Here is a 13,131-nt window from a genome sequence, read left to right as displayed (position 1 = left end):
CCCGACAAAAACAAAATAAATAAATAAATAAAGCACAAAGGCATTTACTTATTGAAAACCACTCACGCAGCTCAACCAAATCAGATTTGCAACACTGCAGCAGCGACATTTAGTCTGCGCCTGAGAGTTCTGTGGCGCCACAAAGTAATTTTATACAAAGCAACCGCACGTTGCAGGCATTCCTATTGATAGCTGCCTGTGGGCCAATTGCAACTATTTGAAATATTTCCTGCGTAGATATTCAATTTATTTATTTTACAACTGAATGCGCACCGAGGTGAACTGGAAGAGAGGTTCTAATAAAGCGATGGAAATATTTGTGAGATTAAAGGAAAATATTAGTTGAGCTCTTACGTCAGGTAGGAGTAAAGTAGAGGAAATATATGTGAAATTCAAATGTGAAATGTATTGCTTCAGCTTTCATTTGATTTTTGATTTACTATTGTATATTTCGATAGTTTTGATTGTGAATTATTTGCGTCATTCAATTCTAAGCCCATAATGAATATATGCTGCTTGTATTTTTATTGAATTTACACAGAGAATAAATAAATAAGGCTAAAGTAAACGAAATATTTATATTTATTCAAGAAAACTCGTAGCCTTGAGCCTTTATAATTTGAAATCTATATATATTATATGTACTCTCTACAACTTGTTCTTATTAAATGTTATACATATATTTACATAAACAAGCATTGCCATTGAAAGTTCCTTCTACATATTATGTACTTCCTACACATTTGATCTACTCTCTGAAATATCTGGCCGTTCAATGCTAAATTCTTAATTGTCATACACTGCTTGCGTTTTATTTATTTCGTAAAAGTTTTGGCATTTAACTTAAGCAGCCGTCCACTTGGTTGCAAGTGCCCACTGAAAGCTAGTTGCAAGTGTGTTGAAAGTTAGATAAGTGCCGCATTATCTGCTGCTGTTGCAGCGCTTCACGCTTCTTGCATGAAAAACTTTATGCGGCAACAGTTTCCTTTTTTGTTTGCTCTATACTCTATGCGCTGCTAGAAGATGTTTCAATTACGTCATGTGTGAGGTAAAGCAGGTGATTTGTTCTTATATGGATGGTAAATAGATGTAAAGTTAATGAAACTTTCTGATAAAAATAATAGTAAAATAATATAGTATAAATAATGTAACTTTCTGATAAAATATTTATATACGAAGGTTACATAAAATATATATATATAGTTAGCTATAGCTTGAAAGTGATTTCAGAGAATATCAAACTTATAAATATAGAAAAATATATAGAAAATTTTAATAAAAATGTAAATTTTAAAGATCACATAACGTGAATCATCTCAATGAGCTCTGTGCTTCAGGAATTACAGCGATCCATGCTGAACTGTCTGCAGCTTTTAACACTGACTTTTATTTTACATTCTTTTCCAATAGAAACACGAAAAGAAGACAGCCAAGTTACTAAAAATAATAAACAAATATTTTGTTCTATTTCCATGTCTTAGCGGGGCTTATTCCAAGTCCCTAACGATTTTATCTAATGATATGCATACACATATAAACATATATTATATACACATAAATTTCAAATCAATTTCTTGCGAGAGCATATCATATTCGTTTAGGAATTACCCATTTCTCTTTTGGTGGCAAATTGCTGCAATTGTTGGTAATTGCGACACTTAAACGCTGCGCCGTGGCTTACCTACAGAATGTGGCAAGTTTTTTTGGGACTTGCCAATTGCTGTTGGTGGCCAGCCAGCGAGAGCTGGAGAGCTACAACTGTTTGTTGCGCCATTCCGTCGTTTCGTCTTCCTGGCGCGTGCTTAAAGTGCACTCAAGGAGAAAAGTCGAGCGGAAAAGTCGCATTTGCCGTGTCGCTATCTCTGACAAATGAGCAAATGCTGCTCAATTGTGCCTGCAACTGGGTAACAATATGTTTACGCTGCCACGCCCATCAGCTAGCTAGTGAAGGTGAGGGCCGGCGGCGGCAGACAACGTTGTTGTTCCAAGCCATTTGAGAGGGGGGCGAAAATTAAGTGCATTTTCATTAGTTACAAGTTGTTGCATTTTATAAATTAAATTGCCGACGCGTGCTGCTGCTGTAACTGGAGGCGCCTCAAATTCTGAGCAGCGCTGTGCAGCAATTATTTTTCATGGCTCACATTTGCTGTTAGCCTTGTTCGCATGAGCTGCACAAGCAAAAGCCAAAGCAGAGATAGAGAGAGAGAGAGAGAAAGAGAGACTGTGAGCGTGAGGGAGATGGCAACTTTTTTTTTGTCCATGCTAACCAGCGGCTATCATTTGCAGTACTAGAAGCACATACACACACACACATACATGGCAGGCTCAAGTACTTGTTGAAAGTTTTTGCCACGCGCATTAAAACTTGTCTATTACCTGCAGCTGAAAAGAAAAACAGTAGCAAATAAAAGCTGGCTAGAGCAGGATGAAGATTAAAGAACCTTATATAAAGAGTATAAATGCATATGATAATATATTATAATGTAGTTGGATATTGTCAAGCTAATATTATTATTAATAATTAGATAATTTAATTATATTATATAGCTATGTACTAGACTTTGGATAGAATTACTTGATTCAAATTTACAGCTCTTTCTTATATCATAAAGAATTGTTCTTTAGAAGCGATAGAGCTCATTCTAAAATATATACAACTAGCAGCTTTAAGTTTTCTATATGCCAACATTTAAAGAAATCTACCCACGCAAAGCGGAGTTCACATAGGTTTCCACTTCAGTTACGACATTAAAAACATGAAAAAGAAAAAAAAAAAAACAAACAAATAAATCTTCAACTACTTAGATTTAATGAAATAAACAATTTGAAGGACAAATGCGTAACATGAATCAACGCAAAATAAGATGAGAAGATGACGAAATGAAGATGAGGATGAAATCGATGGCAAAGTTTGTCGATGCGTCGAAGTGGAACAAATGTACAAAGTTTGAATTGAGGTTAAAGTTGTCCTAAGTCCAATAAATAACTGTGGCAGCATATGCAAAATGTCAGCCAGAAGACTAGTAGATATATGTACGTGTTTGCCTAGTCTCTCAATTTCATGGAGATGTGCGCAGTGGCTTAAGATGACAGCACAAGGCCGAGATTTTATTTTCTATTTATTATTTTGATTAAAAGTTGCCAAGCGAATCGTGTACAGCACACGTTTCTAGCATAATAATATTAGCATACAAATTTGTGTTCTTGAGTATTTGGAATTTATTAAAAATTCCTAGTGTCAATAAAATGTATTTTAAATTCTCTGAGGTTTATCTCAGTTCAATGTAAATAATATAAATTGAAAGATCAACAGATTATTCAGAGACTCATTTCACTTCAATGTATATAAGATAAATAGACTTACAGATTATGATTATGATTGTAAGCGATAATCATTGTACCCAGCACTGTTAGGGTAGTTAAATGCTTCAGTTTTATTGACTGTTGCTCATATTGCCAGCAACAAAATATGTTTATTATTTATAGACAAAGCTGTCTTTAATAGCGTCGAGTTTCAATTGCAGCAGCAGTGGGGGAAGGAAGACATTGAAAGCCATAACAATTCAATTATGCTGCCCCATAAAGTTGGGCATGCGAGCCGATGCGAGCGATGTCTATGAAGGACATGCTCCTTAGACGTATCGAGTAACAGCAGCTACTCACAGATTGGCTGCCAAGTTAATTAAACTTGGCGAGCTGAAGGCTGGCAGCAAGATGAAAATGTAATTAAGAGATAAAAACGAAACAATGAACACATGAGTCTGTGTGTGTGTGAGTTTGGGTGTATGCGCGTCACGCCCCTTTGCAATGCCGCCCACCTGCATTATGTGGCTCATCAGATAAGCTGGCATAGAATCTATAATGACCCGAGTTTAGAGTCGATCAGGCGTGGCAGAGATAGTTAGAGAGAGAGGGAGAGAGAGATAGACTGGGAGAGGAGGATCATTTGCAAGACAATCAAAAAAGCGGAAATGAAACGATGCAAAAGCGTGACTAATGACGAATAACTGTAATCATCATAAAGAATCGTAAAAGTGAAATGTGTTATAATACGAGTCTGATTCGAAATTGGCCGCCAAATTGCCGACGGGCATGCCATCAAAATTAACGTAGCCTCGTAAATATTTGCAGCTCGATTCCACAAATACAGGCACAGGCATCCACACACCCACTCACACGCATACACAGATATGCACTTATACACACAAATACATATATCCATATAAATAGCCATATGAGAAATGCTTCACTGAAGTGCAAATATGCGTAAAATTGCGCACATATTTCGCAACAGACTGAGGAGAACACACAAACACACTTAAATACACACACACACACACACACACACACACCCAAATACATTTGGCATATTAAACATAAAAATGTCGCGACGAACAACAAATGTGGGGAAGACAGCGAGGCAGGAAGGGCGAGTGGCAAGCAGAATGATTTGGGTTAGTTAGTTTCGACGGCCAGACTTGAAAATATGCTGTAAGAATCAGAGAGAAGCAAAAGAAATGGAAGGAACTGACAAGGATAAATAGATAGACAGGCAAAGAATGAAAGATAAAGAGTGGAAGTTCATGAAGATAGAGATTGAGAAAGGAAGAGGGAGAGGGAGAGGGAGAGGGACAGAGAGAGAGAGAGAGAGAGAGAGCGATAGAAAGACAGAGATTAACATAGGAAGAGGCCGAGAGAAAGAACGATTGAGAGAAGTTAGGAGTAAAATTAATAGAAAAACAAAATCAGAGAATAAGACACAAAACGAGAAAGGGATGTAGACTGAGAGAGTGAGGGCGGGAAGCTAAGGGAGACAAAGAACGAAATAGAGAAATGAAGACTGTCAGAGGGAGATATAGAGACAAATGTTACTATTCTACACACAGAGATATGTATCTAAAAAAGATATATCCTCCTAAGCAATGAAAGAGAAAGACCGGCTAGTGAGAGAGAATAGTGACGTAATACATGCAGATCGTATGAGGATAGGGTTACAAAAAAATCGTATATATCAGGGATAGTAAAAATAGAATAATGAATAGAGATAGTAATGGAAAGGGAAGAGAAGTGTCGAGTAATATAATAGTAATATGAAAGAGGAGAACTTTATACTGAAAAACAAGAAAGCAATGGGGAGCCCAGCTATAAAAGAGAGAGAGACAGATTTAAATGCAAAGTAAAGTAAAGTAACAGCAAATTCAAGTTGTTTCATATTTTTTGGTTTAAATAAAAATAAATTTAAAAAGAAACATGTATTTCAATTTGTTGCAAACCAAAATGATAATTTCAAGTGAGAGCAAAGCCAACTTTCTGACACTCACTGTCATTTGCCTTTGGTCTCAGCGGTTTGGCCTACCCCTTCATTTGGGTCCATGGCCAGGATATTCAAGCAAAAGGCTGAGCTTGGGCAGCCGAAGGTCCTTAGGCTGTTTGGCGTCTGCTGCTATTGCTTTCTGCGCTTGTTTATATATTTACCATATGGCTATGGGCGTGGCAGTCGCACACACACACACACACACACACATATACACTTTCCCTTTGCCCGTTGGCCAAATGCGCGCAATTACTTTGTTGGCACTTTGTTTTGGCTTTGCTTTTGAAGTGTTTTTTTTTCTTCTTCTTTATTTTCTATTTTTCCTTGTTTTTTGTGTTTTTGGCTTGTTTGAGCTCTTTTTTATGCCGGCGGCTATGGACCGAAATCTGGCGTAGAAACTAGCTTAGGTCCATTTAGGCAGGCGCCAAAACTAACAGTCAACAACTACAACAGAGTAATAAGAACAACCATTCATATGTTGCATAATTTATGCAAATGTATTTATTGCTGCGCCGCAAAGTAGGCAACCGAAATGGGCCTTCAGAGAGTCGGCGGAGCAGAAAGCTGCTGTTGCTGTTGGCAAAGCAAATAAATGTTAATATCATGGCAATAGCCCTGCCCAGCCCAGCTCTGCCCGGGCAGCCAGGTGTAACCAGAGTGAGGTGAACTTGGCACACACCCACCCCAGCACCACCTAAGCCCCTATAAACTTCGAGTTGAGCTCGGAAAGCAAAACGGGAAAAAACCAAAAGTCAACTAAATGTGTATTGATGTGCATACCAAAGCCTCTTCACTCTGTACATACATATGTGAGTGTGTGTGTGTGTGTATATGTGGTTGTGCGTGTGTGTTGTGACTTGTGTTTTGCATGTTGCCTGCTATGCCAAAGGGCAGGGGCGTGGCATTAGAAAACAAAGCGCCCAACACACAAAAAACATGTTAAATTCATTCAAGCAAACAGCAGTGGGTAGAGCACTGGTAGGCGGGAGGGGGCGGGGCAAGTATAGGGTGTATAGGGTTTGACTGTGGAGCCTAGATATCTGGCGTCTGATTTGCCCTGCTATCCCTTCATATGTTTGCCTTAGGCGTAGGACCTGAATGCGTGGGCGTGCGGAAATTTAATAAGAATTGGATTTTTATGTTTTTGCGCGTCTGCACGGCATATGGTATACACATTCACACAGATGTGCATGTGTGTGGCTGCTCTATGGGGCGCACTTAATTTGGCATTAATACTCATGACAAGCGTGCAAACAGTTAGAGCGATAGCAACAGCAGCAAGACCCAACCCGAACCCAAAGCCCGAATAGAACCTTAGCAGTTCTCCACCTCGACCTTAACCTTTTGTGCTAATGATTTGATTTATTTGTGGCCAGGCAAATGTCGTTATTTGCACAACCACCGAAATATGTAAATAAATAAGTAAATTACTTTCTTTCTCTCTTTCTCTCTCCCATTTCACTTCCTCTCAGGTACCACTTCAACTGTAGGCAAGTTAATTATTTTCATTGATTTTAAATGCTAGCAAATTAAATTTAATTTTCGTGTAATTAGAGTCCTTTGTGCGTGCATAATTAAAATGCTCACGTAAATCCATTTATTTGCCCGGTTTTTAATGCATTTGATAATGGACTCGCATGTCTCTCGGTTGCAATTAATGAAATGTGCTGCCATTCGACTAGTCGTTAATCACATCACGTTTCCTGTTGGATTTTGATTAAATGTTGAATATGCTCGACAAAGGTGCATTGTGTGCCAAAGGAATAAAGGTTTGGCCATGAATGCCCATAGAAAAGACAAATTATTCCCTTTCAATGAGTTAAGCTGAACCCAAAGTTACCTTTCGTAATACCCCAAGCGACTTGGGTCTTGTGTAATGAAGAGATCAGAAGGTAAAGGTGAAGTAGAAATGAACTAGGTAAGCCTGGGATTGCTGTGGTCCATTACCAATAGATATTCGAATACAGAGGAGGATTGGAATGCAACGAAAGAGCTCTGATAAGGTGCCACTAATGTACCTATGCAAATAAAGTGTGTAAATCAGCGTTTATCGATTGTAAAGTAAAACATGAAGTTTACCTCTGAAAACAAGTTAAATAGGCGAGAAAAATGCCGACAGCTTTTCACTAGTAAGAGAGATAATTGATTCATAGAGAAGTATTTCCGAAATGTATAACAAATATTCAGCGGGTAAAGTCAACGAGTCAATATTTATATATCATATATTATATGTGAAATTTTAATTAAAATTAAAGTTGGTTATTTGTTTTCTGCAGATATTTACAGACTTCTGCTAGTAATAATTGTGCTGATATTTATTCATGTTAACGGATGCACTGGAAAAAAAGTGTTTAAGTCGATTTTGGAACACAAGGGAAAATTTAAATTTCAAAGCACGTGCCGACAGGCTTTTGCTATTAATAGTTAATAATTGATTTTGAGGAAGGGTGTACAATAATGTATAACAATAGTAAATAGAGGCAATATCTTTCATTTTGTAGTCTTTGACATTAATGGATTTTTACATATAATAGTTATGCTGGTAATCAAAAAAAAATCTTCAACAATTTATTGTAAATTGTTAGCCTATTGAGTTTTACTGAAAAGCAACTCAAACATAAAACTATTGTCTTCAGCTCTCGCATCGAGTCCGTCGAACTAGAGTCAGTTATATCTGCTCCTTATCTCCTCCTTATCAAGTGACTGAAAAACTTCAAGTTTTTACTCTCAGTTTATTGCATAATTTCAAACAAAACTTTTTTCATTATCTGCAGTCGATACAAGCTTTAAAGGCTTTGCAGACCAAGATTAAATTTCCAAGTACAGTTTTTGCTGATTCTCGATAAATTGTTATTGTTATCGATGATTTGACGGGGCGTCCTGCTTTTCATTTGGCTGCCTTCAGCCAGAGCAGGTTGCTCGCTTTTGTTGCTACTAATTTATGCAAAAATTCTAATGAATTTTTATGCCAGTGAAATGAAAAAGCAAAGCAGACGTGAGGCAAAGAGAGAGACAGAGAGAGAGAGAGAGAGAGGGAGAGAGCAGAGTAGAGAAAAAGAGTCTAAGTAAATGAGGGCGTTGAGCAGCGCACAGTGCGAATTAATGAAAATTCATGAACAATTCTTTTGTCTTAAGGAAATTGAGGACGGACGCGGGGCGTGGCCGGAGCCAGACCATTAACGAGCGCAAATTAAAAGCGGCCCAAGAACATTAATTGAGAAAAGGCCGAAAACAAAACGAAATGAATTTGTTCAAAAATGTGCACGAAATTATAAACAATAAAGATTTGTGCATTACGTTTTAATGGCAAATTGCCAAAAAGCAAATTAATTGCACGATTTGAGCCAGCGTGAAGCGTGAAGCGTTTTAGATTTAATTAAATCACTTGAAGTGGAGCTTAGATGGTTTTATGGCAGGTATTTTTGGGATTTGTTTCGACCTGAGAGCCATCTCAGGCCAATTGCCGTGCTGCAAAGACTGTTGCTAGAGATAGATAAGTATAACAGCCCGACATAAATATCCGTAAGCCTCTTTTCCGCCCCCAAATATGCAGACGAGGCATGACTCGAGGTCCTTTGCTGACGCACGTTGGCCTGCCAGGTATTCTATCCCTTTGAGCATTGGGCGAGCGTGGCGCTTGAGGCCAGCAATCAGGCATTTCGCTGGAAATTCGATTTGATTTTCCATTTTCAGTTTTACATTTCGCATTCGCAGGCATTTCCATTTGTGAATGCGTATTCGTATACGTCTTCAATTGCATTGCATGCATTGGGGCTCATCTTAATGGCAATTTCCCAGAATTTTTGACCAGACCAGAAGCAAAAATTTCTCTATGCAATTTACAACGAAAATTTCTAGAAATTCAACCCACAAAGCAGCTGATGATGCACTTCTGGGAAACGAGTTGCATAGGAAATAGAGACGCCAGAGATAGGTTGCCCTCAAATAATTGTGAATGTTGAATAGAAGAGTGGCAGAAGCTTTTTCCCTTCTTATCAATTTGTTTGATAAATAGAGACTAAATAACAATTGTAATTGCCGGAAAGAAGGCATTTAACATGAATATTTATGGCCGCAATTAGAATATAAATGATGTCTGAGTAATTATGGAAGTTTTTCCATTCGAATGAGATGTCATAAATTTCGTTTTAATTGTTATCTTTTTCAAATAAAAGCACTCAAACAATTACACAAACAAATGAGAGTAGGAAAAGTCATAATAATGCATGAATAGAGCATTTAATGAGCACAAGCACATTTTATATAACTCGAATATGAGTATAAATAAATATGAGGATAAATAAAAACACATTTTTGCCCAGAGTTAGAAATAGAGCTTATTATATTTATTTTACTCATGACCTTTGTTCACGCTTCCAACTGCTAATGCTCTCAATTATAAATGCAAAGTTCATAGCTAAGTGACTAACTTGTGGGCCGGGGTATTTGACCGTTTTAATCACTTTAAGGGGCTGTCCCTGTAGGCCGAAGACAAATAGAAGCCATCAGCTGTATATGCATTGTGGTCTCTGCTGTTTATCCCTCAGTGCACTGTGGTTAGCCGACTCTGTGAGTGTGTGTGTGCGTGTGTGTGTTTGCTCTGAGCAAGAAGCTGCCAAGGACACGTTTTATATACTTAATCTGCCCGCTTGTTGCTGCCACACACACACACACACACACACACACACACCCATTGGTCGTAGGCCAATAAAAAAGAAGTTGAAATTTAAAGTTTATATTCATCTGGCACGTTCATTTGAAGTGCAACCTAATTGCGGCTAACAATTCGGGCTAACAAATTCCGCTAGATAAATCAACGCTAAGCGAGCTAAGGCAAACGGGTCGGGGTCACGACGGCCACTCAGCCAAGACAGTGTCGACTCTGTCCGAAACATTTCAAAATTTATGAATTAAATGAGTGTGCATAAATCAGCATACAAAATGAAAAACTGCTTAGCTGGACACAAAAGGGACAAAACGAAAAAGAAAAACGTAAGGCGAGTCGAGCCGGAGCGCCAAAGCTGAAAGCCATAAAGTCAAGCAGTGCGAAAAAGTATGGCCGAGCTGCTGATGGAGGCGAAATGACGCCGCTTATTTACACTTCATAAAGCTGAAACACAAAAGCCCCAGACGAAACGTGGCTAAAGCTAAGCTTAAACGACATTGAGAGCTGCATACGTTTTGGCTTATGTCTATTGTGTGCTCTATAGCGAGAGGGGTCGGCGGAGTCCATACGTCAATGTGCACATGATGATGATGATGTTATAATATATGGCTGTACTAACCTAATCTACTGGCTCAACACATTTGAATAGATCTAATTTGGGAGTGCCTACGGATGTCTCATAGATAAAAGAGTGTGCCGAAGACTATATAAGACCAGCTTCAGGAATATGTAGAGCTTGCAGTCCTAGTTGATAGTTATTTAAACTAATTATTTACATTACAGAGCTCCCTTAGTATAGCAAGCTAAGGTAACAAAACCGATCGATATATGATCAATAATATTGATTTGATCTGTAAAAAGTCCTGAAAAATCAAAATTAAAATCGGTGGCCTTTTGGCAGAAAAAAGAATTTCGTCAAGTGTAGACAAATCCAAGAGCTGCCCAAAAATACGTCGAGAGACGAGATTCTTGAGAGCAGCTGGCCCTCGTCTTAGAACTAGGAAAAGACTCAGGCGAAACCATCTTAAAGTCTGTTCCACCTTAAAACTGCTTTAAATCTAATCGAATATTCCCATACCTGTAATAGGCCTATGGTTAACTCTTGTGCTACGCAATTTATTCAGTATGTGTTCTATTTCGAAGGTTAATAAAATATAAATTTATTGATGATATACCAAATTAATATATTCTTTACTATAATATTTCTTTAAATTGTAATATTCAAACGTCACTGCTTAATCAGATTTTCAAAACAAGTGACAATTCTCATATTCAATTCACATATTTTTTTTTGTAATCAGCATCAAATCGCACATATCATTGTAGCTAAATCGCACATCTATTATAAGTATATTAGAGTATTATGCTCTCGGCAACAGCCTCAGCTTGCTTTTCTCTTAGTCAAGCTGCAGCTGTGCCCGTAAACAGCTGCACAGCACTGGATGCTGCGTTGGCTCGGTTGCTAGGCACTGCACTCACTCTCAGTCCTGGGTTCATTATGTTTTATTTGTTTGTTTGCTTTTGCCAGGCATCGCGCTGCGTGTCGCATGTCACTGGCAAGGCATTAAATGCTTGACATAATACATTGGTAGTGCAGATGGGGGGAGTGAGAGACAGAGAGGGGGTGTAACTGGCGGTTCGTGTGTCTTGTTATGTTGGCCTTTAACGAGCTGCCGCAGTCGCAGAGCTTTGTGTCTATCATTTCTCCCATAGCATGTTTAGGTAGCTCTGTCTTCCGCTCACCTTCTCCCTCTCTCCTTCTCCCTCTTCCCAGCTCACCGTGCACGTCTCTCATTGCACTCCCCTTGTCCCTGGCCTTTGCTATATATTCACATTGCCTTTGGCTCTGCTCTGATTTGCTCCTCTTTGGTTCGGCTCCTGGCTCTTGTCTTTGTCGCGATTAATGGTCGCCCTGTTATTATTTATTTCACTTTATGTGTGCGTGCGTCTATGTCCCTGTGTCTCTGTAGCTCTGTGTGTCTGTCGACCCTCTGACAGTTATGCTGGCCCCGGTGCCAGTATCCTGGTCATGTTCTGCTATCCTTGTGGCTGGCCCTAGCCCTAGCCATTGACACACGTTGTCAGCGCATTTTTATGCGAATGCCCCCGGAACAACATCATTATGGCAGAAAAACTCGCATTAAAGTACACGCACGACCGCACAGTGGGGCAACAAATTCATTTCTAATTGTTTGTGGAGTCATCAATTATACTCGCGCACATCCCTTAAGCTAGAGAAATGTTCTAAAATATTTCACTGCGAAATTCAATTGGAGACTTGTTGCCAGGCGAGATAAATTGCTTTCTCCTATTTTCTTGTTTAAATTACAAATTTGTGAAGCATGTTTTCTGCGACCTTTAGTGACAACTTAATCCAGTTTCACATAAAATATTGCTGGGCACACTTTTTGCATAATATCGCTCATTAAACTGACAAGCTGCCCCACTGTATGCGAGCCACAGGATATGCCGTGGCTTTCACTTTTATTCACATTTTTCTCAAATTTTTTATTATTTTGCACACATTACACATACCGCACGTTAGCCCGGACGCTTGTCCTCCGCAGCGCTCACACGTGTCGCTGTTGCGGTCGACAAGGGGCGGCAGAGTAGGCGAGAAAATGAAAAAAAAAAAAACAAAAAAACAAACGTGGTTATGAAATAAAAATCTTTTGAAAATTCCTTGACCCGAAAGCAAATAACAGCGAAGCAGGGCAGAAGCCACAGAGCGACTAAGTAAACAACATTTGCTGCCAGACGGAGCAGAAATTGAACCTGGACCTGACGTGGACCTGGGACCCGCAAATGGGAACCTGGGCGCTGGCACCCGCAACAGGCGCATATGACCGTGGACATCAATCAAAAATACGTCTCAATTGTGGACCTGGGAGTGGCTTCTGGCTGTTGCCTGTGGGTGGCTGGAAGCAGTGGAATTTTCAATTTCACCCTGCGGCTGAATTTATTAAATTGTTTGGGGTCGGTTCACTGCCTGCCAAGCGGCCGAAGCCGTAACCGTAACCATAATTTATGTGAAGAAAAATAAATAATGTGGCTGCGTTGCCATAGAGACATCCCGGCCACTGACAAGAACTTGAACAGTTTCCTCCAGCTGCCATTCAGCTGGCACTACAGGGCCCTCTATAGCTCTCTA

General features: G+C 39.2%; 1 protein-coding gene across 6 annotated transcripts in view; it reads left to right on the top strand.

Moving 5' to 3' along the window:
• Positions 1-13,131, top strand: part of IA-2 (tyrosine phosphatase IA-2) — a 51,022-nt gene that overhangs the window by 22,052 nt on the left and 15,839 nt on the right. For 5 of the 6 annotated variants that reach the window (XM_089463956.1, XM_089463955.1, XM_089463954.1 and 2 more), the window contains one exon: positions 6,787-6,804. The exons of the other annotated variant lie outside the window; for it this stretch is intronic. In XM_089463956.1, coding sequence (XP_089320082.1) covers positions 6,787-6,804 — 18 coding nt within the window. The remainder of the gene's footprint in view (positions 1-6,786; positions 6,805-13,131) is intronic. 6 annotated transcript variants of the gene reach the window in all.

The sequence above is a fragment of the Drosophila arizonae genome, chromosome 3 (assembly GCF_054131065.1).
Source record: "Drosophila arizonae isolate 15081-1271.41 chromosome 3, UAZ_ARI_1.0, whole genome shotgun sequence".
In the NCBI taxonomy this organism is placed as follows: domain Eukaryota; kingdom Metazoa; phylum Arthropoda; class Insecta; order Diptera; family Drosophilidae; genus Drosophila; species Drosophila arizonae.
Note: the sequence above shows the minus strand (reverse complement) of the source record. Positions and strands in the feature narration are given on the sequence as shown.